Source organism: Ptychodera flava, chromosome 15, assembly GCF_041260155.1.
Source record: "Ptychodera flava strain L36383 chromosome 15, AS_Pfla_20210202, whole genome shotgun sequence".
NCBI lineage: Eukaryota > Metazoa > Hemichordata > Enteropneusta > Ptychoderidae > Ptychodera > Ptychodera flava.
In genome coordinates this window covers 28,090,702-28,117,779 of record NC_091942.1, presented here as the reverse complement: position 1 = coordinate 28,117,779, position 27,078 = coordinate 28,090,702, and the positions used below count along the sequence as shown (strand labels likewise).

The 27,078-nt window shown below is 40.0% G+C and overlaps 2 protein-coding genes across 3 annotated transcripts; one reads left to right on the top strand and one right to left on the bottom strand.

The window, feature by feature from the left end:
* Positions 1–309: 309 nt before the first annotated feature.
* On the bottom strand, positions 310–10,595 carry LOC139151755 (netrin receptor UNC5A-like). Of its 2 annotated transcripts, XR_011556485.1 has the most exons (4): positions 10,173–10,595; positions 4,096–8,314; positions 3,323–3,472; positions 310–2,596 (listed from the first exon to the last, which is right to left on the bottom strand). XR_011556485.1 is itself a non-coding variant. In XM_070724733.1 (3 exons), exons 1-3 carry the CDS (start codon positions 5,527–5,529, stop codon positions 2,408–2,410), a joined length of 1,773 nt encoding a protein of 590 aa, XP_070580834.1. In that variant the 5' UTR covers positions 5,530–5,814; the 3' UTR covers positions 310–2,407. The 2 variants fall into 2 exon arrangements, 1 of the variants encoding a protein (XP_070580834.1); XM_070724733.1 differs by lacking the exon at positions 10,173–10,595 and having other exon boundaries at positions 4,096–5,814.
* Positions 10,596–10,812: 217 nt separating this feature from the next.
* Positions 10,813–25,917, top strand: LOC139151754 (UNC5C-like protein). The gene is made up of 5 exons (XM_070724732.1): positions 10,813–10,937; positions 15,355–16,404; positions 19,060–19,191; positions 20,073–20,264; positions 22,081–25,917. Exons 2-5 carry the CDS (start codon positions 15,523–15,525, stop codon positions 22,594–22,596), a joined length of 1,722 nt encoding a protein of 573 aa, XP_070580833.1. The 5' UTR covers positions 10,813–10,937; positions 15,355–15,522; the 3' UTR covers positions 22,597–25,917.
* Positions 25,918–27,078: the final 1,161 nt, after the last annotated feature.

The window sequence follows — 27,078 nt, the reverse complement described above, 5'->3', positions numbered from 1 at the left end:
GTAAGAGAAGGAATGTTGCAACGATATTGATATTCCATCTATAAAAAAATATTTTTACCTTATCACATGTGTTAAATTTCAACATTCCCTGTAAAATCGTGTTGATTTTATTAATTATGTAAGTGGTCATGAACGCTGTAACAATGGCAGTGCGTCAGATCAACTGACTGTTGAAGCATATAATCACCACTGTTCCTAATTACTTGAAATCAGTTCAGCATAGTCGTCAACATTTGAAATCACACCATTCAGCTCCTCAGCGAACAACTTTTGTATTCGTACCTAATACAGAGAAACGCGCTATCCAAATCTCTTTTGAAATTCAATGCTTTATTACTTTACCGATTAAAAAAAACACAGCAAATAACGTTATAAATAAATATTAATATTGAAAAAGTCATAAGTTTACCGTCAGGAATGCTCGGAATCGATAAGCTGAAATTAGCTTGTACGTTCTAAAGAATTTTCCTTTTCAAAGTGTAAATGATCAAACGTAACACAACCCAAACGTATTTCAGAGACCAACGCGATCCCGCATTGTTAGAATTGATAAAGCTTTTAACATCTCTCAAAGTAAACTCAACACTAATCAAAACAAGTGTCATGAAAAGAGACGGATGCATTGTTTACAGTCAAATAACTTGTATGGTGCGTCACGCACTTGATGATGATAGTTACTGGGTTATGGACTCTGGCGGCGCTATCGAACTACGTTTTGACGCGGAAAATAATTAGCTTCAGGTAAGTCGAGTTACAGTAAGTGACACCCGTACATGTCAAATGACAATCATCGTCACTGTCGGAAAACTAACATGAGATATTGCACTGCACTACACTACAACTCATAACGGCCTGAGATACAGTAGGATAAGCCGAAACCGTAGTGAAATACAAACGAAAGGCTCCAGAAAATCAAAATTGCACACTTCGATGAAAGAACAGTACTGTAAAACGACGACACCAAGGTCAAATACATCATGCAAGATCAAACGAACTCAAAACAACAATCAAGTACATGCTCTATTGACCTTATAAAGTTTCATATGTTCTTGGCAAGATAAAACAAAACAGAAAATGCCACTTTGTTTAATCACATCTGTTAGAGTAAGACAATGTAAATGACTTCTAAAACTTTAAGAAAAGTTAGAGATCGCTCGTTGCTGACAATAAAACATTCAGTATAGTGGGGTCTGAAATACTGATATCTCTCTGATCGTAACTTAATATACCCGTAAAATATATCAACATTTAGTCTAATGGGTTGTATATGCTAAACCATTTGTATCGCAGGATACTCGTTTATGAAATCGTCAATCTGATTCAAATACAAACATTTTAAAGACATTCGATTTTTAACAACTGCTAACATGAATTTTGCTGGATGGTTAAAGGTAAAACAGACGAAATTATTAAACCTTTGCGTTGTTCATGATCATGTAACTTGTAATAATTTGTGATCTGTTACAATCTCGAATGCTGTCTACTTTTATGTGTACACTACATTGTCCTGTGATGTGATGTAATGTTTTTAGTGGGATAAGATATGCAATGTTATGTTATGTTATGTTATGTTATGTTGTGTTGTGTTAAGTTGTGTTATGTTATGTTATGTTATGTTAATAATGCGCTAGGTTACTAATATGGCATGTTAACTATGATATTATATGCTATGTTATTTGTGTTACGTTATGTTACGTTATGTTATGCTATTGTCAAGTTCAATGTCTTTGAGTGACTGTCGAGGCGGATATATATATATATATATATATATATATATGTGTGTGTGTGTGTGTGTGTGTGTGTGTGTGTGTGTATATATATATATATATATATATATATATATATATATATATATATATATATATATATATAAACAAACAGACAGACAGATCGATCGATCGATCGATAGGCGCTTAATGATCTAGCGATGTTTTTTCTCTCATTTCACTGAAAGACATACTCCAGACTCTGAGATAAAGGTAAGACACAAAACTCAAACTGGGTGACTTAATCACCGTTAATCACTGTCCTACCTTTTTACTGGTACACAACATGCACGAAAATACCCAAGATCTGAAGTTATAACTTCTCCTGATCGTTTTACCAGGTTCTGATACGCTATGTAGTATATTAACCCATTTTACTTGCAGGGCAATGTTTTTTTTTCCCTTCTCGACTATAAAGCTGCCTGACCATTGTTATTTGATAATGACATGTTTGTCGTCAAAAGAGCAAAATTTGTCTCAGTCGTCTATCTTGGTACACCAAAGTACACTGGGACACTAAATTGAACACTGCATTCGAACACGCGCACCCTCTAACATGTATAATAACAAGGTCTGGCTACAATATTCTTTTGCGTTGCGTGGCCGATAGGTGTATTACCTTCGGAGCTCTTTTATAGAAATCAAGGTGAGGCCAGATCGTCTTTAAAAGCTAGAGTACAAATCGGTGTCTTGTTTCCCATTTTCTTCAGCTCGATGGCTCCGCTGATTTGACGGAATCCTTGTTGATGTCCACGTTCAAGTAGATACGTCACACCCGGACAAGGGCCACCTCCTTGGTTATTCATCCACAGTGATTCCTTCGATATGATCTGATTAAAAAGACGCAAAAAGTTTTTTGACAGTTACGCTTTTGACCGATCTCGCATGCATTATATCAACACAACATATAAAACGGAATATTTAATGGTTTGTGAGAGTTTGTGAGAGTATGTTCAGTCAGTTCACGGGTAGATATTGATAATCTACACACAAGGCTGACGACGACTGCAAAATTGGTGACCACGTAACCAGTGAACGTCAGTTTTGGTAAGGCCAAAAAATGTTTCTAGTCCTTGACATTCAGCAAAAATGGTGCGGCGACGCGGTTTTTTCCCTTTCTTTTTTTAAATTCCTAATAATGCTGGGTTACCACTATTGATGCAACAGTTATTGTCTTTTACCACTGGCTGCATAATACTTCTGTTTTCTTTTTAGCATTTTTGGACAAGCAAACAGGGATATGAAGGATAGCTGTATTGATGAGTATGTAATCCCTAAAAAAGACATGATGCGCAGGTTCTGAAATGACTAGAAACATTTTTTTGCCTAAGTGTAGCTCTTCTGGATATGTTCACGTAGCCCTTTTTATCATTATTTTACTAGCTGATAAAGCTTAGTCATCATTGACTCCTAGAACTTGAAAAAGAGGTCATTAATACCTACAGCCGCTGAAATCCTTACCCTTCGTAACACAGAACATAACAGCCTGTTTAGGTAAGGCTGTATTAGCGAGTTAAAACTCGAATGACACGACATGGGATAATTTTGAACGTTACCTTGACGCTTTCGCCGTCAACTAAGTTCCAAGTTTTCGGGCTAACCTCTGTGAGTTCGATCTTGTAATCGCCGTCAGTTTTATGCAAGACAACCATACGCTGGTCTTTGTACTGGTAATTGTCACCGGCTTGTTCCTTCATCTTCACCAACTGAAAGTGAAAAAATAGGGGAAAAACTTCAGCATAGGGAAATGAAAAGAATCACTTCTCAGCTTCGCGTTCCCTAATTCCCTATACAGCAGTCCACACTTTATCGCATAATCAACGCGGTGCTGCAGGGCCAAACCATGTTGGTGATGGGGTTATTGAATTAACTATCGATTAAATCACCCTGGAGTTCTTTTCAGTCATCTGTTTTTGCCGTTTAAATCACATTTTAGGAGTTCTCATTGCGTGAATATGGGATTATTGAAGTTGTCCCTGTAGATATGGCATCTACGTCATTCAATATTTATGTATGTAACCGATCGCACAAAGCGAAAATAAGATCTAGAGTCAACCGAGTTGTGGCGGGGAAACTGATTGCGAATTATCAAGTATTCAAAAGCTTGTAATAGTTGCCTTTTTTGTGGACGACAATTATCGTCAAAATTTCAAACAACATTACATGTTCAGTTTACCGAAAGCTGAAAACTTTTTGAACCAAACTCTGACCACATTAAAAATTTCTTGGCTGTGTTTCAGGCAGTGCAATTCCATTTTCACGATTCTCAAGCTGTTCTGTTCTCAACACTTAAAGGCTATGAAGAGGATAGCAAAACTAGTGAACTAACCTCAACATCAGCAGGTGTATCCCTGGAAATCCTTACTCGAATTCTTGTGTAGGTGTTATTGATGGCCGTCATGAAGATGTGGACATTGTAATTGCAACTAGTCACGTCACTGATGACGCAATACATTGACAACTGGTGGATGAAGGATATGGCGTCCTCTCCCTGCGCGATGCACAGAGTTTGTTGTCTTTCGCTTGTGTCGTACCAATCAACGAGTTCGTCGATGTCGGTGTGACTTCCAAACAGTTTGAGGCTTCCAGGCTGCTTTGAATCGATGCAGTTCTTGACTGAGAGCAGCACGTGCTTCTGGAAACGGAACCCAGGTGGACCTAAGCGGATGACCGGAGAGAGGGCCGTCTGGTTGTCAGCCAGTCTCGGATATTCACTGTCGATGGTCGACACGTAGACGTAGAACTGTTGGTGGCCGTCGTCTTCCGAGAGGGCGCCCGGTGGTATGAACAGGTTCACCCCTGCTTGTTCTATGGTTAGATGCCCTCCTTCGTAGTTGAAAACACCTGCTGCGAACACCGTTGTTGTGAAGTTGGTGGATGATAGTATTTCGGGGTCGTTCGCCGCGCTGAGGATTTTGGCCAATTGCTGAAGGCAGGCCTTAAGGTATACATTTTCCTCTCTCATTCTACGGAGGAGTCTGTCGTTCGTTGCTGCCGCATCCTCCTTATCAGTTCCCGCGCCTGATTTAGTTGTACGACCCTTCTCTCTTTCAGGTACATTGACATTGACACGATTAGGTTCACTGCCGTTACTTTCTGGACTTGGAGGTAACATGAGTGGCTCCTGTAAAATCGAACCACCGTCTGTGCAATCGGCACCAAATGTGGTGACGTCTGCGAGCAACGAAGACGGCCCATTGTCTAGTACGGTGTGGGAATAAATCCGGGGTCTTCTTGGTCCGTTTGTTCCAGGAGTGTTGATGCTCTGTGATGCCGTTCGACTTCTCTGTCTGTCCTCGCTCTCTTCGTCGATGTCTTCAGAAAGCAGTGCATGGACATCAGATGTGGTCGACGACTGGTCTTCAGAGTGCAACTTGAGCTTGGTGAATTCTTTGCAGCAGGGCAATCGACGGAGGCTCTTGTGAACACAGCGACGAAGCAAGGCGATTAAAGGGATCATAAGAGGAACAAGAGCTAAGACGCATGACAATATGCACATATCTTTGAGAATGTGTTGGCCGGGCTTGCAGGCGGTTGCTCCGTAGGAATAACAGAAAGCATCGACCGTATTGATGAGTCCTATGGTGATCAGCAACAGCAAGAACGCGGTCTCTGCGTGGTTGAGGAATCCAGTGATGTATGGCTTTGCAAAAACATGGTGAAAAAGGAATGCCGAACAGCAACTCACCAGGACAACTGTTCTGATGAATTCATTGTGGATGAAAACATGGCATACCACTATGAGTAAACGACGACCAAGCATTATCGATTCCCAGTACCAAAATCTATCACCGTAGTTGCCCTTGTAAAAACAGACCACGCTCTGGGTTACATCGTCGACTTTCAATGATGTTTGCTCTTCTATGGTTTCAGTCGAGAGTGTTGCTGTCTTCCTCGAATATATGCAGGTGACGAGACACTCATAGATTAAGTATGGTAGTGGTAAGAAGCTAAATATGACAAAGTCTCGCAAAGACCATTTTCCGCTTTGCAACTTTTTCAAAGCTATAGCTGGTAGAAACACGAAGGGTACTGCAATAAAAACTGCTAATACCACGGCGATGTACATCCGGGCCCAAAGAATTTCTCCTCACCGGAGTAGTACAGTCTGTACTCGTCACCAATGCGTACGTACTGCAGGAGTGAAAATGTTAAATTGACGAAGCAAATGTATCCCAAGGTCGTTGCCATGGCGAAGGCAAAGGCGACGGCGGGTTTGTAGGATCGGAACCCGGTCTTTCGTCGGAACCGCAAAATGTCGATGATGAAATACAGAGTCAAGATCAAAGTCAAAATCGGTACAATGACGCTTAAATTGACGAATACCACCTTCAAAGTGTACGTGCTGAGAGCGTTGTAACAAGAATCAAGAAAATCGGGGACGAACCGAAAGTTGAACAAGTTGACGATGAAGGGGACCGCAGTGACAGCTGATATGGAGTCATGCTTGCCACGTGGTCTGGTCAGGTAAACGATGACCTGGTAAAAGAAAAAGGTCAATTTGATATAACCTATCCACGTAGAGTTAATGTCACCCACTTCACTGTTTCGTGGATCAGAATTATCTTCTATGTCACCGCGATTGTGTTCGGTTTTCTTGTACCAAAAACGACTGAAAACGATAAACATGGCGGTTAGAACAATTATGACTACTACAAGTAAAATGCTGAAGACCAATCTATTTTCTGAACACTTTTCCTTTGTTAGACATTTGGTAGAGACAACGGATTCAGTGTATCCGTCTTCACATTTTCCACAAACTGCTCCAATCCTGTGGTCTTGACACGACTGGTAACCATCACATGTGCCATTCTCACGTCCATTGCAGCAATATCCTGGTGGACATAACAGAAGGCTAACACTCCTGTTCTGTTCGTAACCCCAGAAGTTCGATTTCGCCCTCAGTGTGGGCTTTTCGCAGTTTCCTCCGGAGGGACATTTGCGGCACGTAATATCTGTAACTTCGGTACCGTTGCTGTATCCTCGTTCTATGCTGTACGTTCCATGTTGGCAGGGGCGACAGCTGTATATGACGTCATAGTTTTTATAGTTGTAACTCTGTTTAAGGGTCAAGTTGTATCCTACTCTGCAGATGACCGATGACGACTTGTCGAGAGAAATGTTGGCGGGAGACTCATGCCAAAAGACATCTACTGAATCATGCTTCGTTGTAGTTGCTTCAAAGCGAGTGTTTGTGACCAGAAAAATTCCCTTGTACATACTCCATAGGAGAGTCTCTTGACCTCGAACATCTTCAGTAGATTTCAGAACGCTTCCGTCCATCACAAAACTTCCATTGGCATCGTCCAGGAAGACTGCTCCGCCCGAGAAAGTGGCGCTGTTATCCGTGAAGTCCGACGCGTATATTTGGACTTGTCCTCCCCTCACGTAGAGGGCGCCACCACGGCCACCAAGTCCATTTGCCGAGTTTTTCTCAAACATCACCTGTGTCATCCTGACGGTTGTTCTCCCGGTAACTGCGGAAAACAAGGCTCCACCGGCGTCAGTCACGTTATTATTGGTAAAGTTAACGTTGTCTAGAGTCATTTCCACTGTTTCGTTAAAAAGTTGTTGATCTGCTTTACAAATCAAGTATTTCCTCCAAGTTTCACTGTTAATGTATTCATTTGGTAGGTAACCACCTTTTTGACTATCCATTCGGATGTCGTCCAAATAATTGATGACGTCATCTGTTAGGTTACAGTCTCCTCTGGATCTATTTAAACTACCGTTGGTAACACCATGTTCGTCTCCATGACTGTCTTGCGTTTCTTCGAAATAAATCCCAGCACCTTGATCATGACGGTTGTCTGAAAAGACCGTCTTTTCCACGTGGCCGATAAACTTGCCGACTTTCTTGATTTTGATTGTAATTGCTCCTTTCTTGCTTTGATGTAAAGTAGAATTTCTCATCGTAAAAACAAGAGTGTCTCTTGATGAAGTGTTCTGTTCAGCTACGACAAAGATTCCCCCGATGTTGTCTATCAAATTCGCTCCCGTGAAGTTCAGGTTGAATAGCGAGTTTCCAATTACTGTCTTCAACGTGTAGTGGACGGCATAGTATTGCTTTGCCAATGTCATGTCATTCGCTGTGCCATTGACAAACTCGCAATCGGTTACTGTGAGAGATGCGTCTGAAACTGTGACAAAGGCGCCGAGTTTTGATCTCGGAGTTGTCCCGTTTATAAACTTCAAACCTGTCAGGGACACTTCCATCGGTTCACGGCTCTTCAAGGTCATCTGCGAACCGTCAAAATCGAAAACGGAGCACGCGTACGACGAAGACCCTGATATTACCGCCGTGCCGTTTGCTGATAAGAAATGCAACGATTTCTTGACTTCTATTCCGACCATTTCGCCACCTTGCTGTTGGCACTCCTGGTAGGGGCTGTCATCTGTGTTTGTAGCGTCGATGACGATGCTATCACCAGAGTTAGCACGCGACACCGAGCGTCTTATTGTTTTACAAGGTTGATTACGAGTACAGTTGTTGTTGTCATTGCCCCAAACTTTCGACATGAAAAGTTGACCGTCTAGCGTTAAACAATCTGTGAAAATCGTAAAGTATCATTAGCAAATATACTCACCATTCAGCTGTACAATAAACGAATATTTTGTATCTGGGTTGGTTGCTTGTGGTTCAAAAATATAATAGATTATAATCAATTTGAAATATGATGATATGATGATACATTATAGAATGCGATTAGACATATAATACTTGATTTGTTATTATATATATATATATATATATATATATATATATATATATATCAACTCAATATCAAATGTGTGATATATCCATATATGTATATATATATATATATATATATATAATATATATATATATATATATATATATATATATATATACAAATAAACAACAAATAAAATATAATATTTGTTACTTATTTACTAGAATTTCAATAATTCACGTTAACAGGCTGGTCTTATCTGCATTAATCATGAATAGCTTCTCTGTTAGACTTATGGGAATAACTTCTTGCTCGTGACCAGCATGGTCGACCATGATCCTGAATAGTTTGTCCTAGATTTGATATCCATAAACCTACGTTTGGAATCTTAAATGTAGCAAATATATGAAGATAAATTCTACATAGCTATCTCATGATTGCGTGAAACTCTAGTAACAAATATACTTGATGTATGTATATATATATATATATATATATATATATATATATATATATATATATAATATATAACTTCATATATGTAAATATATACATATATATATATATATATATATATATATATATATATATATATATAAATATATATATATATATATATATCAGACGTACAAGTTAGACGGTTGAGTATGCTGTGTATGTGTACATGTGTATATATACACACACACAGACACACACACACACACACACTGAGTAACACATTGTATGCGGTAATAAACATGATCTCAAACCAGACAATTTCATCAGGTATCTAATCGTTGAGGGCGCATCACCTATTGCAACACCCACGGTAATGAAGCATGGTGAACTCGGGCCCTCTTCCTGTCTACTTTTTTGTAAATAGTTGCGTACATCAATCAAGGACTTAACAAAATCTGCCAGGGTGGTCTTAATACAATGAAGCACATAGCAACCACCTAATACGTGTAGTTTATGGCTGGGGTTATTGTTTTAGGTTTAAATTTGCAAAGTCACATAGGCCGCCATTGTTATTTGCCGTACTTTCTATTTGTGGCGCTTAATCATCAGTGCAAATTTATCAATGCAGTTTATACACAATTAACGCACATCCATGTTCCCATTTCAGTTCTGAGTTATTTTTTCTGTAAGTGACCCTCAGTCAGGACTTCTATGTCACTGTAGGCAAGTGGAAGTTTTTCATGATAACACTGGTTTTGAAGATTCTACAATGTGACGCTCGAACAACAAGAAAAGTCATTTTCTTATGACCTCACACGATGGCAGGGAAGGAAAATTGGACATAACCATTAGAACAGGGGTGTTGCTATCGTGCAATTGCGAGAAATTCCATTTCTGTACTATGATTCATAATTTCCCAACGCTCCCCGAGAATGACGTACATGGATGAATCGTCTGCTACTTTCCCTTTCTTCTTTTCATCTTCTCATCACGCTTTCTAGTCATGTTTCGTCTCTCAGCTTGAACAATAACGGAAATCGGTAAGAACTCAGATTTTTGACGTCAAGAGAACGGGAAAGCGCTAACATATCGATTATAATTAGACAACAAGGAAATTAGACTGGTCCTCCACTCAGACCACTCTCTGATGCAAAAGTCCAATTAAATCGACAAAAGCAGGCTGAGAACCTGACAAACTCAACATTGTATTGTTTCATCCCTGATGCTATGTCTTGTACCACGGTCCCTGTGGAGGGACCGTAGTTGTACTTACCTTCAATACATAGAAAATTCAAGAATAGCATAGTGCAGTACGCAGTGAACATCGTTTTCTTGACGGACGAGCGTGGATTAGAGAGCGCCATGATAGACCAGTGCGAATTTCGACGTCGTCGACTGTAATGTAATGACGACACGCGGACTGTCCCGTAAAATCGCAAAGCAAATTGCAATCGTTGCCAAATTTGCTTCTATGACGCACAACTAATTTGAAATGGACGTCACCTGATCAACTTCACGAGATCGCGAAGGACACGCTTGATTTCGAAGCTGAAGTCAACAGTCCACTGACAGCGCTAGCTTCGCAGCCAGGGTGTTTACGGAAACTCAAAATTGAAAATTCAAAAGTCAGCAGACGCGCGTACAATTCAGAATGTCTTCCGCACTTTACTCTCACAAATATACGAATTTGTAGAGACTGGATAACAACAACCACCTCAACTTGTTATGATGTGCGCCGGCGGGGATTCCCCCGCTGTATAACATTTATAAGTGTGTCCGAAGGAATAACGTGATTACCATGTGACGAACGGGGATTCCCCGATTGGGGCGTGCCCGACCTTAGATTGACGCACCCACATAATAATGAGGCTGTGACGTATGTGGAGTCATTTGCATCCATGTCAAAACCAAACAGTTTTAACATATGTGGCTTGATTCATAAATTCTCCAGACAGCATGATATGTCGATGTAGACAAGTAGTCATTTAGACAAGTTTCGACGAGGGGCTGAGGAGTTTGGAAGGGGACAGACAGAGAGGTAAGACTACAGAATGAATCAGCGTTTTTTCTAGTCTTTTCTTCACAAAGTATAATGTTGCAGCCCATTATCACGACATATCGTGGATTTACGGACGATTTTACTGTGAGTAATGTGTGAGACACATAGACGTCTCAATGCGTTTCACTGTTGACAATGTGGTCATTTTTAGAATACAAAGTGTTCAATACACCGCCAACAACAGTCCTTCATTATGCTTGTTAACACTGGCTATTATAGACTGACCATTACGGTTTATTATGAGGAAATCAAAAATTAACTTGCGAGGCTTGCTGGGCCTCGTTAATTTTGGCTTCCGCTCGCCGGCGCCAATAAACAAACGTTAATGGTCGGGGCGGAGTCCGTTATTTGCATTATATTATCAACAAACTCAAGAAAACCGTCGAAATTTACGAAAATTTCCCACGCGGAAGAAAACTGGGCCCCACGGACTGTGCGATACGCGACGCGCTGTAAAAATTTTGCAAATCCGGAGATTTTGTCGGGAAAAAAGTGTCTAAACTTGGCCAACAAGTGCTCCATCTTATTTTGTGATTGATTATGATATTTGTACAAATCACAATTTTCGTTTAAGCTGCACGGACATAGTAAACAAACCATTACTGTGTATTTGTGGTTCAGCTTGACCAAATAAATGCAACGTGATGATAGTCATTTCTTCACGTTAATCAATTTGTTCATAGATGAAGCTGATAAAAATCGCCCTGTAAGTCGCAAGTTGTCACATTTAACGCGTAAAGCATAAACACCGACAATTGTCTAGTTTTCGACACACTTTCACTTACAAAAGTTTCGTGGATTTTGATATAGTGCATAAACTAGTTTCAAGTAATGTACGACCTTGGCGTTCAGTGCATGCGTAGTACGTTCGACGAATTTCATCATTTAAGTGATGGAATCTTCATTCTATTCTCGTGGATGACAACATTTCCCTTTGACATCGCACAAAGACTAGCACTGGCAGTATTTAACATTCTGATTCAAATCCGATAATGTACAGATGGGTCGGTCTTTTACGCTATCGTTTCACGGCCTTTGTTTTTCTGCGGCCCTCTCCACACTACGGGGGAGGCGCAGAAAAATAAAGACCGCATTTACTAAAGCGTCAAAAACCGACCCATCTCATCGGAATTCAGTCAGATTGCAAAATTCAGTAAGTCTTACGCGGGGGAGTAGTGACGGGCTCCGATTTTTTTACTCCATGCAAACCATACACTCTCACTGAATGAGCCAGAAAACGGTTCTTTCATTTGCCTTTTTGTCAGACCATCCGACGAAAAGACTTTGTTTCAATGACTGACTATCAAAGTGTTTATGTTGGACCGTTGCTGTATCTTATGAGTCACTGTTATCATTGACAAGAATGGGAGTTTCTGATTATTAACCCTGGAAAAAAGTATGTCATCATACAAGGAAGTCGACTCGGAACAGAAAATTGCTGGGCAGGTATTCAGATGAAAAATGTGACTGTCGATAGAGCTTTTGAGTATGCCTTTTGGCATTCATTATGATGATCCATTTGGATAAAAAACCTATCACTAACTTGATTCGCGTGTGCAAAAAAATGCACACATCAAACATATATTCTTACATTGAGAGATCACACTGTCTATAACTCCAAAGATATGACAATATAGCACAGAGAATCTTATTCAATTGCAAATATTCAAGACTGTCATGGGTTCGTTATTTGTGTAGTCAGCTTGTGAGGTGTGCTTGCACACCAAAACATTTGCTTCGAATTCCTTAATTCAGGTTACATTTGTTGATTACTGCCGTTGAAGTTCCACGTCAGTCTGTTGATGATAACTTTACAACTTCAAGTTTTCTTGTTTAAAATGTTAAAGAAATATTTACATCTGGTCATCGGTGCTGCCAAGATATAATGCAATATTTTTAATGTATGATATATTTTATTTATTTATTTATTTATTTATTTATTTATTTATTTATTTGTTTGTTTCATTTGTTTGTTTGTATGTTTGTTTGTCTGTTTGGTTCAAGGAAGTACCTGATAACAGCATATAAAAAGAGTCCCCAAATGCATATGTCATAAGGGAAGAGAAGTGAACATACGCACAAAAGTCGGAGCTTGTCGGATTAGTTAGTGCCAGCGTCACCTGTATATTTTTATGTTGAGAGACCCCAAAATTTCTTGTCAACGGTAGGTGCTCAAAACATGTTGACTAATGTTGGGGGGGTGTGGTCTTTGAAAAGTAATTTGTAAAAATGTCTTCTAAATCCTCACCCTTACTCTTAACTGTGTTCGTTTTCTCGATGACGAAGTAAGGAATTTCGTTTGGTAGCCGACGTATGTTGTATTTTGAAGATAAATTTCGCACTTTGCCGAACAGAACCAGCGCCCCGTGGAAAGTCGCAATAGCTAGCCATGTGACAAGTCTCGGTCTCCACGATATTTATAGGCTCAATAATGCGAATCATGCATTTTCACCAACAACTGGCCATAGCTCAAGGTCCCACACGTGTTATGCTACCATCAATGCACACAGGAAAGAGAGATTGTCCCGTGAGCTTCAAAACTTTCACTTCCCTTTTAAGCCTCCTCTCTAGAAGGAATATCCCGCTCAGGGATATTGTTGAAATTTGTTGATATTTGTTGAAAGCAAATGTATGTAAACTCCAATTCTTATTCAGTCGTTTGGTAACCTGTTCATTTTCGATGAATGTTGCCGGAATACAAATCAAAATTTTGCTGTGCATTGCCGTACGGATTCAAATAGGAGATCCATTCCGCCAATCAGGCGCGGCAGTGTGGAATTTTGTGTTCTCTATCTCGCCTATTGATGGCGCATAACAAATTGTTTCATTAATTGTTGCTATCTTTCTAGTCTTCTTCTCCTTTCTGCAATAAATTTACCACGTGTGTTCTTCGCAAACGAACGATTCCCGATGCTTCTATGTGAAAGTCAGTCTTGAACGCCATATCATGACAAATGTTATTCGAGTTATTTTATCAAAATCCGTAGTCCAATTGGAAGGAAGAGATGGTGTCTTCTATACGTCCCATCGATTTTTGATTGAGATTCCCTCCCGAAGTTAATGTGACTTTCAATACAGTTACAGTAAAATATCATCGACGTTTGTTACAATTACTGAACCATTGTGTATCGATATTCTGTGATAGAGTCATTTCATTGCAAATATAGCCGACTTGTACTTTTTTAAAACCATAAGTTAGTAGAAGTTTCAAACGAAATGACTTTACCTACGTGCGGCCAAGCATTGTCGGGGAGCTCATATTGTACACAACACATCAAGGAAAAAGTAACAAGCTTTATTGAATATTATAATGTCGATTTGTTACACGTTACTGGGTTTTTAAAGTCTGTGAGACTTCTTCTGTTTCCTTGGTCACTGAAAAAACCCATAAACCCTTTGAGCGCCACAGTCATTTTTGTCACCGTCATAAATTGTAACCAAGACAATTTTTCCAGATTTTTTGCACATTTTGATAATAAAATGGCCAACAAAAAGTGATATCCATTTAATGCAACACTGTCAAAAAAATTACCAAATACTTCATAAAAATTGGTTAAATTTTGAACTAAAATTTTAACGGGAAAAAGTACAGCACTCAAAGGGTTAGATCAAATGACAGCAAGGGAGCCCAAAATTCACCGGCTCAGCAAGCTGTCAGTCTCGGCAACCAGGGCGAGCGAAACGTAACTCCTTCGGTTTGCCGTTCAGGGTGTGCTAGATAAAATAAAAAAATGCATATACAAGAACAAACCAGACTGGTACATAAGTTGCGTTGGGACAATTCATTGCTTTAATCAAAAATACTCCTCCACTGATAAGAATAAAATATGAAAAGTTATGTACGGTTCCATTGTAAATTTGCCCAGATGATTGCGTCAGACAGAGATCCCAAAATTTAAGTGTGAGTGATATTAATAAGACGGGAAGTAATTTAATAAAATATGAAAAAAGAGATATTTCATGACAGATAGCTCTGGCGCCAGAAATGAATGTTAATGGTTTTACGAAGTATTATTCTTTTTTCAAGTTTGCTAAGGCTTTCCTCAATGTGATTTAAACCACAATAGAAATTCACGATCAAGAATTGAAGTCAGGGGTCAAAGTGCAAAGTTTAGAATTGAATTATCAATATACTCAATATTTGATTTTTACAAAATAAGACAGTGAGTGAAAATTTTATATACTTCTCATGCTTCAAAATCAGACCATACTGACAAGCAGAATACAAGAAATGTGTTGTAAAATTTGAATATCCGAAAATATATGCATGCATGCATACATACATACATACATACATACATACATACATACATACATACATACATACATACATACATACATACATACATACCATAGGTTCGTTTAAATCGTAATGATGATCTTTTTCAATCTGCAGTGTACTTTGTGTAAGGATTTGGACAAGTCTGAAGACAGATTGAGCCTGTGAATCTTTGTGGGGGACAGTAGGGCAACAAAATCTCAACGTGACTTCTTTGTGTCAATATAAACATGTTAAGAAAAGGTGTCAAGCTTCATAAAACACAAAAAGGAAACTTCAAAGAAGATGGAAGAATTTGGTAAAGTGTTAAGTTCCTCGTCGCTTTGTTCACTTGGACCATTGACCATGGACCGTACGTGCCGGAATGAACGAAGCAGAAGGGCGCGGGGAAGGTGTACAGTTGCTTTGCAGAGTAACTCAGCGGACAAACAGCGAGCTCGAATGCATCCTCAACCTAATGACAACACTTCTCGCTCCGCCCTCGGTTGCGAGGGCACAGTACAAATCACTAGGGATAATCTGACAGCAAATACTTATCTCAGTGAATGTCTTCACAACTTGGATGAGCACATCAAAAAGAGGAAAAAGAAATCGAGAAAAAAATACCTGAACACGGCATCTTATTCCACTCCGGTGTTTGCTGGTGGCGTGTTTGATCAGAGTGGCGGGGAACTTGTCGTAGCCGACGGCAGTGTTCGCCTCCGTGTTACCCCGGATGCGGTGAAGAAATGCCTCGCTCCGTACAAAGTGTACATCTATCTCTCGCATGACAAAAATGATTACCCTAAACTGGGCATCAAGGGTACGAATCTATCGCCAGTCGTAATGTGCGGGCCGCATGGGCTCTCGTTCGAAAAACCAATACTTCTGACAGTACAGACAGGGATAAAGGGGAAATACCGAGAAATCAAGGTACTGAAAAGCGAGACCAAACCGGGAGAGGAGTGCAAGTGGCAAATCGCCGATCGCAGTGAAGCCCATTGCCTGTGGAATGAAGGGCGCTGCATCACAGCTATTCGCCACTTCACTCTGTATAGAGTTATCGGTGTCGGCGGAGAGTCAATTCTGAAGGGAGTGTTCAAGGTTTGCGTGTATAGCAGTGACGAGAAGGGGAACTCGATCAAATTTCGGGTGCGTGTATTTCCAGACACACAAGCTGAAACTCAGGTAAAATTTTAATATTTAAAGGGACCTTGGGACCAACCATTTATTGTGTGTGGGGAATTCACATTTTTGGTGGCAATGTGGAGCAATAATTCGGAGGGGAGACGACTTGGGGAGCCTGAGGGAGGCAAGCAGGTGATTTTGCCAGTATTGAATGGGGATATGGAGACATTATGGGTCTAGGGGGGGGATACAATTTTCAATTTTTTCTCAGCATATTTACATTCAAAAAGCCCCTAACTACAAGTTATGGAATTTCCTGCCCTCGATAAGATGAAAAGCGTATCAATCTTGCTGTCTGGAGACAAACAATTTGAATGATGACTTTGTTGCGCATAAGCTCTCGAATGTGAGGACAGTTATTAAGGTTCAAAGAAAAGCAATTGACCTTTTAATCTACCAATTCTCTCGTGGTTAATAAGTACAGAATCCCCGTAAATTATACAATTTCTAAAAGCCTAGGTATAGGGGAACATTTTGGTAACCACAGTGTCACTATTGTCTACATAACTATCACGTGGCAGGTAATTTGCATAAACTTTTAGAAATCGGTTTTCTCTATGTTTTGTCTCAATGCTTCAAAATATCTGATCTTGCTGGAATGCAAGCTGTCACAAAGCTCTTTCAAAGTGTGTCTCAGATCTTTTATATCTTGCTTAGATTTTTTGGAGCACAATTTTAAAGAAATCAACTAAGGTTAAATTCACCGCTCTGGAAGTTTTTCTGACATAAAAATTGTTTAAGAAGTTTTTAAAATTCTGAGACACATTTTGGAAGATCCTCAGGACAGCTTGCACTCACAAAAATTTCAGCTACATATCTCAAAGCATTGAAACAAAACATAGCCTGAGGGAAAACCAATTTTTGAAAGGTTATACAAATTACCTATCACGTGATAGTTATGTAAACAAGTGTGACACTATGGTAACCAAAATGTTCCCCTATATCTAGGCTTTCTGAAAATATATAATTTACGGGGGGTTCTGAGCTTATTAACCACTAGAGAATTGTTAGCTTTAAAGGTCAGTTTCTTGTCTCGGAACCTTAAAGAGGCACTCCCACTTGGTAACATTTTTAAAACACATTTTTTTAATGCCAACGGTCGATATTTGACGTGGCGACTGCGCGCGGATCGCGAGACATCGATAAAAACATGTCATTTCCCGAGCGTATTTTTCACATCCCGAAGTTTTACGATCGTTTCTGATTATGACCCGATATCCCCCGAAGGTTTGTTGTTGTGCTGATTCACGATATTCTAGGGAGACCATAATAAATTCGAACAACGCAATTTTACCTCCCACTGCGAAGACTTTATATACACAGGATTATGCCTTCACTTCAGGTAAGTTTTTTTTAAACTTCTCCTTAACTTTTGTCGTTTTCATTATTCTCAGTCAGTTCTATTATATTTTTAACCAATACCACATAGATATCAGTTTTTACGTGTAAAATATTAGCCATCGCTGATGACTACATTTTGTCGTCTGCCACACGGTTACGCGTGGTTCTATACATAGCGGTCGCCGCTTTGGTATGCGTGCATACCACACGGCGGCCGCTATGTATCAACCGCACTTATCTGTGCTAGTCACCTATGCGAATCCTGGTGGAATCAGCAAACTTTGTTTTCCATTTTTTCTCCGACTCAGTAAGACTCGGCTTTCCCCCACGGGGCATGACCGATCACCGACGACGCGAGTGGTACTGTGGCGTACAGCAGCGTTAACGTAGACTCGTACTCCATAGCTTAGTTCAATGACAATGGCCCAGTGCAGAACGTTCGATGTTCGGAAGCTGAATTTAGGTGGGCCACCGGAATTCAAACTTTTACTTTTTTGAGGACATGTTTTTATCGATATCTCGTGATCCGCGCGCGCGCAGTCGCCACGTCAAATATCGACCGTTGGCATTAAAAAAATGTGTTTTAAAAATGTTACCAAGTGGGAGTGCCACTTTAACATCACAATACTGTCTTAACGTTATGCCGCAGATGTCAACGTGTTAATCCATGGGGTCTTTTTAGCATATGCCATTAAAGATATCCAGTGTGTTTTTACATATTATAACATTACCTGTAGTCCCTCAAATTCTAATCCCTTGCGAAACAATGATTTTTTCTTAGACTTTTTTGTTGAGTAACAAGTTTTTAAGTCATTTGTAAATGGCTGCTTATACATTGTATCCCAAAAATCCGTATTGTCGTCGGTGGATGTCATAAACCCTTTGCTTCTTCAGTCCCTAGTCGAAAATATTGCGAAAATAGCAAGAAATGGACAAGTTCTCGTTTTATGCGAGAATGCTGCGAAATTTCACTTTTTCTCGCCCTCATTGGGCGAGAATTTATTTTCTCGCCATGAATCTGCGAGAAACAAAGTTTTCGCAATCAGTTAGCGAGAATTTGTTTTGCTTGAATTTCTTTTCTCGCAAATTGACGGCGAGAAAAGCAAATTCTCGCTGCTTGATTGCGAGAATTTCGTTTCTCGCAGATTCATAGCGAGAAAATAAATTCTCGCTTTTGAGTGAGAGAAAATGAAATCTCGCAGCATTCTAGTAAAAAAGCGAGATAATGTCAATTTCTCGCTATTTCCTCCCAATATTTCTACTAGTGAGTATAATTTGGATATATTTGTCACTGTGTGTCACTCTCTACCACAGATTGTTGAGAGGATCGAGCAAGGAGAGCTGCTCAGTCAGCAGAAAGTAACCATCCAACATGGCACGGGGATCATCATCCGAATGGAGAACCTAACGCGTGGATGGTCAAATGGTGGATCGTCGAATCAAGAGGTGAGAATGATACGTAAAAAGCTACATTAATGAGTGTGAAGGGACGTAATAGGGGTTTCCTCTGTTTTTGTTTCAAAATTTGAGCTGATTAGAAAAGAGTTTCACGACCATGCAGGCATTGACTCTTTAACTTTTATTTGCTTAAATGTTATTTTTTCATAGAACCAGTGACTTTCTTGTAAAAAGTACAGTAGTTGTAGTAGTAGTTGTACAGTAGTAATTGTTGCGTAGCTTTTTCTGTGATTTGACCTGGAATTCCTATATATGACACAGAGAGAAAAGTTATACTGTCGATCGCAAAGCCACTTGTTCTGAAACTTTTCAGAGCAAAACACCCTACTGATATAAGAAGAATAATTTGGCGACTGACGATTCAGACCGATGACAATGCTGGTCCATATCCATATCGCCGTGATATTTTTTGGCATTGAAAGGTGCCAAGCCATCCTTTGATGCTTGTTTGATGTTCGAATAAAGTGCGACATGTTGCAAAGACGTGAAGTTTAAAGAGCGGTGGTCGTCGCGCTGCGCATGCGTGACTTTGTGTTGATAAACATAATTTTTTATAAATATATGTCTTCTCAACTTCAATCGGAGTTAGATGGAAGCGGTCCCTCAATTTGTTAAAGCCTCTGTAAGACTCAAGATTATGCGACAGTAAAATATTAAGATTGGAAACGAACTTCAGTGGTGTATTTCTATTTATAAACTCATGTAAGGTTAAGAACATTGAGACAATACACTCGGTACCTTATATCGTCGAGTTTACTGCACGCTGTCACAGTGAACAATAGGGTTTGTATTCTATTCGACTGTACAATGCCCTATATGCCAGACCTTAACTATGTTTTTAAATTTCGGCACCATTCTGTAACATCAAGGTAACGCCAGGTCACATTTGGATGGGGGAATCAAGACAGCAGTCTGGCGTGGTTCGTACATTCACGGTCACCTTCTCAGGAGTGGGTCGACCAAGCGCCATCGAAGCCAGGATACTGGTGCACGAAACAGGACGATCGGATTCCGGTGTGCAAGTCGCGGTAAACAAACGGCTTTCTACGCCGAGTGTGCAGGTCAGTCTGTGTGGAGTTGTTATCGCTACTGCCGTTGTATTGCACATACCGAACTTGACAGTAACACACGGTTCTCCCCTAACATGATATGGTTTCTTCAACGATGAGTTTCCTGGCTCTACCACAGGAGATTGATTTGTTCACATGTCTGTAATTTCTTGATAAACCTGATGTAAGTAATTACGCAATCTTTCGTAAATGTACAAGATACCAGTGTTTGACTCAGATACTGTACTGTTAATGTCAATTAACATGAGATCTACTGTAACAATGAATTTTGATGAATACAGACGACTTATTGCCTGGTCATGTGGGCTATAGCGCCCGTATATTACCCCGAGGGGCCGTGTGTTTCTGGTAACACACAGCCACGAGGGGTAATAAACGGGCGCTATTGCCCGAATAAAGACCAGGTGTTTTATAACACACCCCACGCTCATGTTGTATTATGCTGTATAGATTTTAATATGGTCTAGTGTGACAAGTTTACTGGGCGGTGTTTCCACAGCTGTTTCAGTTGTACGTGGTACCACTTTCTTTAGTTCCCTTAGTTGCGCTTTAATCTTTTCCGTCGATGAGCTGTTCAACTTCCTACGTTGTTAGAATGTTTGAAAATGTTGGAAAATCTGTTTTAGAGAGTGTCGTCGCTTATCCAGGACTTTATCACGTTCTAGTCGCCCGCCATTGTTGCAAAGCGGCAGACGACACTACGGTCACGTGACCGGACACTTTTCAAAATTTGGTCAAAACTATTTCCCTAAGGAAATATCTTTTCAAAAAACACCCTCTGACGTCTATTTTATCGATCCGGTGGGAACTAGACGTATCTATTTTATCGTCGTGTGACGTATTCTGGCGAAAAGCGACACTGAATGAGCATGTGACGGTGACGTGTTATAATAAACACCTATTACTTGGCCATGAGCGCTTTAGAGCCCGTTTATTAGCCCGAGGAGCCGTGTGTTACCAGAAACACATCGCTATTCCCCGAGGCCGTAGGCCGAGGTTATATATATAGCGAAGGGTTTTTTGGTATCACACGGCCACGAGGGTTAATAAACGGGCGCTGAACGGGCGAATAAAGACCAACTTATAGGTGTTTTACAACACGCCACACACTCATGTTGGATTATGTTAGGGTTGTTAATACGTTTTGATATTATGCACCGCAACAATCCATTGTGACAAGTTTTGGTGATTTATGTCTACAGCGGTAACAGTAGTACCACTTTCTTCCAAAAAAATATTCTAACCATACCTAGCGATATCCTTGGTTGCACCTGAATCTTTTTTGCCCATGAGCTGTTCAAGTTCCTACGTTGTTGGAATGGAAAGTCTTGGAGAGACTCGACTCATCGCTCATCCCGGGCGCTCATCACCCAGCTATTGTTTCAAAGCTGCAGACGACACTACCGTCACGTGATCGGGCACGTTTCCAAATTTGGTCAAAAATACCCTCTGACGTCACTTTTGTCGATTCTTTGGGGACCAGACGTGTCTATCTTACAGTCATGTGATGTATTCTGACGAATCGCAATACAGAATTAGCATGTGGCGTGTTATATTATATTGTACTCAGAGTAAGGGATGGGGTACATAGAGACACCAGCAAAACACTCATCAGTCGCATCCATAGCTTTGTCTCCAGTAAACATCACAAGTGCGCCGGCCATGCCAAGCATCCATTCAGTTACTGCAGCTATCTGTGAACAAGATGATATTCGTGTCTTCATTGATTGTACATGTAGGAGAGAGGAGTTAAGTTGAGTATAGTGAGTGGGATAATATATACTCTGTGTTTCTTCGTTACTTTCAGGGTCCCCAGCTTCGGTTACAAAGTGCCGCCAGACGACCTGCAGTCAGCCATTGTAATTCGGCGGGCGTGTCGTCGGTGGACCGAGCCTTCCGTAACGCTCTGCCTGAGTTCCAACGAGTACACGAAGACAAGTTCGCCCACATCATCAGCTACAGTGCGTATGTGGATCTATGCATGACACTCGACATCAAAGGGGTTTGCGATATACGATTTCTTGCCGACAGAATCGGACTTGGGACGGAAACGATTCTGTACTTGACGGAGAATGTCTCTGGTCAGTGTAGAAGCGTTGCGGCCACAGTACTTGATTTTTTCTTTGAGCAGCGCATTCAGAACGGGTTAAAGAAAAAACAGATTTTAGAGGAACTAGCGTCTCTTCTTCAAGACATTGGACATGAGCGAGCAGCCAGTATGGTTCGTGGGCACATCCGTCCAAAACAAACCCCCGATTCGGGCTTTGTCAGCCCGTTAAGCGGCGACTTTAAAGCGTTCGTTACACTTGACGACAGGAACTGAAAAACACAAACCCATTCATGTCGCTATGCCAATTCAAGCCGACAAATTGTTCACCTTTACTTGAAGAGGCTGGAGGATTTTGGGACTCTGAAATTTGGAAAGCCGGTCAATAAAAAGGCTTAAGGAAGCAAAACTAAAACATAATAGCATGTAACCACATTTATTATGATGCCTCGATTTTTTTTCAAGTGACTGATAATTGAGAAGCCATGAAAAACGCAACACTGCCAAAGCTATGATAAGTTAAGACTCAAATACAGCTTTAAAACATCAGCTTAAATTTAGGAACAACCATTCTTGCTATATGTAAAATCTCTATCAAGTATTTTCGCGAAATACAACACGCTCTTCTTTTATGACATGAAGCGTACCAAATCGCCGCTGCTCTGTTCAAGGTAGAATGCACCTCGGGGACAGATATTCGGACTCTCAAACTTTTACAATCCTTTTCTGATATACCACTTGTGGTGTAAGAAAATTTTTCACCGTCTTGGTTTTACGAAAATAAAAAATTTTATTTTTCTCTATCGCATGAACAACGGGATGGTGGCCAGTTAAAATTTCAAATATCCGTAAATCTTGGGTAGTACTAAATCTGTTTTACTAAATCTGCACGATGACCCCCGATTTTTATATTCTTGATTTTGAAAGAAAATGGTTACGTTGAAAGTATCCGTGTGGAAAGTTTGAGCGAAAGTTTAACTATTTTCACTTTCGAGGCGCATACTCCTTAACAGGCATGCAGATGTAATACGGGGCAAGCATACTGATCGTCGACCAATTAACTATTGTCCTCTGTGGCGTTCTGCACTGTCGACAACAACATATTAATAATACTACGTCACTCACATACAGGCCATGTTGACAAACATTATCCTTTCATACTGGCGGAAGACACGGGAAACTGCAGTTGACAGTCGGAACAAAAATACTAATATAATCTAACTACTGGACCTTGAATACCATTTCATTTTTTCCCCTGTCTGATAAAAGTTAGTGGAAAGGATCATAATATGCATTTAATACACTGTGCGTCGACAACCAAGTACGACTTTGAATACTTTCCGAATTTTTTCAAGCAACCTTATCTTGTTTCTGGGTTTTGATCAGGAAAGTATGCCAAAATGGAGTCACAGGACTTCGCTTTATCACTTAAACATCAAAACTGTGACTAAAGCATGGAGAAGATTTTTTCGGCATCTGTGGCCTTATAAATATTTATTTCTAATAATATTAATTCAAATATGTACTAAAATTATTTATCCTTAAACCAAGTATTCAGTGATGCATGCTAAGAGGCACTTGTTAACTGCACCAATAATTTAAAGTTAATTGAGGTAACTTTTAAATTAAATTCAATTAAATTTTATCATATTACATTACAGTAAATGAACGTTTTGATTAGATATTTCATTTAAACTGATTTGATGTAAATGCATTAAAACTTAACTTGTACATACATCTTGAAAGTAAAGAAACAGCCCACTTGGGTAAGCGAAAATCATGGCAAAATAGAAGTCCTCCAGCCTTCTTGGGAGTGAAGGGAGACTAGGGAAAGAAATCGCGGCAGATATTCACACCAAAACTACTTCTTAAAGTTTTGCCCACTCTTTCCATACGTCAAATACGCATTTGATCCCCACGCTGTATTGATGGTTGTTATTGTCGCAATGAGCAGTAAACTATGCCTCAGTACGATTACATTTATGTTGGTGTAGCCTCCTGCACAGGGAGGAATTGAGAACACATTGAGAACACATGTGATGCAAGCAGAACAAGGGCCTCGCTTAGCTACGTGTCGGGTACCCGTGGTAGGGGAAATTGCCTTCACTTACACTGTGCCCACGATTGTCAGATTGTAACACTCCTCACCTAAACTTTATGTCGTGACTCGTGTGAATTTACGGTCACGCCGTACTGGTAAGCATCGATTTTGGTGCTAATACATGCACTGAACCATTTCCCGCTTGAAGTGGTTAGGGCGACTCTCAGGCCGTTTGGGATACACGCGTGTGCTGTTACCGTCGTGGCCTGTCAGTGTGTGTATATTGCCTTGTACCTGTTGTACATACCTGCTCTCCCGAGTTACCCGGAGCAAAAACGATGCTGGACCAAATGGGTTTTTTTAATTAAATTGTGTCAGCTACAAGCACGACTGTGTTGCCTGTTGGTTCAATATTGCCAAGCATGATTGATATCCGCATTCCATAATGATGTCTCATCTGTAGATGTGGTTTGGTTTGTTTGAAATTCGTGTTTTAAACGCAGACTTGATAACATCTAAGCAAGCCTTATTTCGACTTCCATATGCCCTAATGATAGAGAATGCGTTTACGGAGTTAAATGGTCGAAATTAAATGGTATATGCCTTGCTGTGGCCGTTTATTGCTATGATTTCATAAGAGTATTCTAAAATTCTGACATCATGAAACCGTAAAGAAGGGATATTTGACTCAGAGCTCGCTCGTGTCTTAACTTTGCTATGTCGTGAATATGCCATTGTTATTTTCGTGTCTCGACCAATCATATGGCTGTATTTGTGCCATCAATATACTTTATGATTTAATTACAACTATATGAGCTTCTCGTGTGAATACGCCTGTCACCAAGGAAATGTACTCGTGTGAGATGAACCAGACTGGACTTTAACTGACATCCATGAAAACAGACCGTGCGAAGAAATAGCGTGAAAGTCCGCAGGCGGGCTTCTCGCACGCAGTTCCACTTGCGATCTGTCGCCAGGTTGATTGTTGGAGATGTCAAATTGTAAATTTTAATGTTTCTCGGTGAAATGAAATTCCACGTCATCAAATGTCCATTATCGGTTCCTCATCAAAGTGCATTATTTATTTACTTCGTCAAGTCCGATTTCGCAAAGTCATCGGAGGTGGCGCTTATCCAAATATCCGGGAACTAAATAATGCTCACCAAAGCATTTTAGGGGTGATCTCCGTGTGAGAATAATTGGAAATGTGAAACAAAAAGTTCGTCACACCAATTAAAACCGCACGGCAGTGACTGGCTCAAAGAATGCCGTTTTAATTTAAACTTGGTGAGTCACAGTCCTTAGCATACAATCGTTGGCAGGTCCAATTTGCTGTGTCGACTGCATTATTTATTTCCCAATATTTTACATGCATACGCTGCATATGGTGAAACACTGATAAAATCGCTAAAACAGTGATTGCATAAATAAAAAAAATACCAAAACCAGCTTATAAATTGAAAAAAAAAAACTAATAGCAGCAATAAGGATGAAGTATAAATTTACGAATGACTATATTTACTTCAATTACTTGAATAAAGTCTACATTTAAATTGTCACACTTCCCATATTTTTTTTCAAGGTACCATTCCAACGACTGTACACGTGAAAGTACCAAGAGAATTTATTTTACATACTGTCGTGTATAGCTTTGTCGGATTCCAACTACCAATCTGGAAGTTCATGTCTTCGTTTTCGAATGAAGGCTTTTACAGTTTAATTACCAATGCTCCGAAATTTTCACATATATACACCATTTTTCCATCGGCTTCAAAGGATAGATTGGAAAAATGTCGTTCGTGGTAGTCTTCCTCTCCTCGGCGAGAAGCGCCATCAAGCGGCGAGCTTCCATTCTACTTCACAGAGGTGTATCCGTTCGCCGACTTTAGCTTTTCATCGCCAAAATCAAAGTCATAGCACTGTCTACGTGAACGAACAAGGATTATATGACGGTCAGAAGGGGCCGAATTATTAAATACCAGTAGAAACTGTTGTTTTATTTTCTGATCAGTCTTTATGTGTCCGTAACGTATTACACTACCTGCAATAACTGTAATTTTAGACGAGTTTTTATTCACATCATACTTGTATATAAATGTCAACTCACAGTATCTTGTACTGCTCCCCAAAGCAGGTTGAGAAACACAGTATTTTACTTGTTAACTCAGTTTGTACATGTGTAACTGCATTGTTATTGTTGACAAGAGAATTCTGGTCCAGACTAGAATTCAAATATAAACTAGTATCTTACACGTAAAGATGACGTGTAGACAAGGTAAATAGCAGGTACTAGTGTTTCAACATGGTTCGGGGAAAGAGACCGAGAACTTGTCGTCATCGACACATAAAAAATAATGAACAAATGCTATAAAAACGGTACAGCTGCAAGCCCTTAACAGATTCGCCCTTTATCTTGTGACCTGATATGTTTATCTTATTTTCATGTATCAGTGTACTGTGAAAAAGCCTCTGAGCAAAAATTGTGACACAAAAATGAAACAGATGTACGATCCGATGCAAATAAATAAATTGGTGATTTCTAAACCTTTAATTGGATTTTTCTCTTTGCTTCATTTGTGTTACACCTTTATACCTAAGAAAAAAGTGTCGCACTAAATATTCTCTAGACTAGTGAGGACACATTCAACATCATTACGTCATTCGTATTCTCCTTTCGCTGAACGAAGAAAACAGGCGTTTGGCTTGTCGCTTCGCTA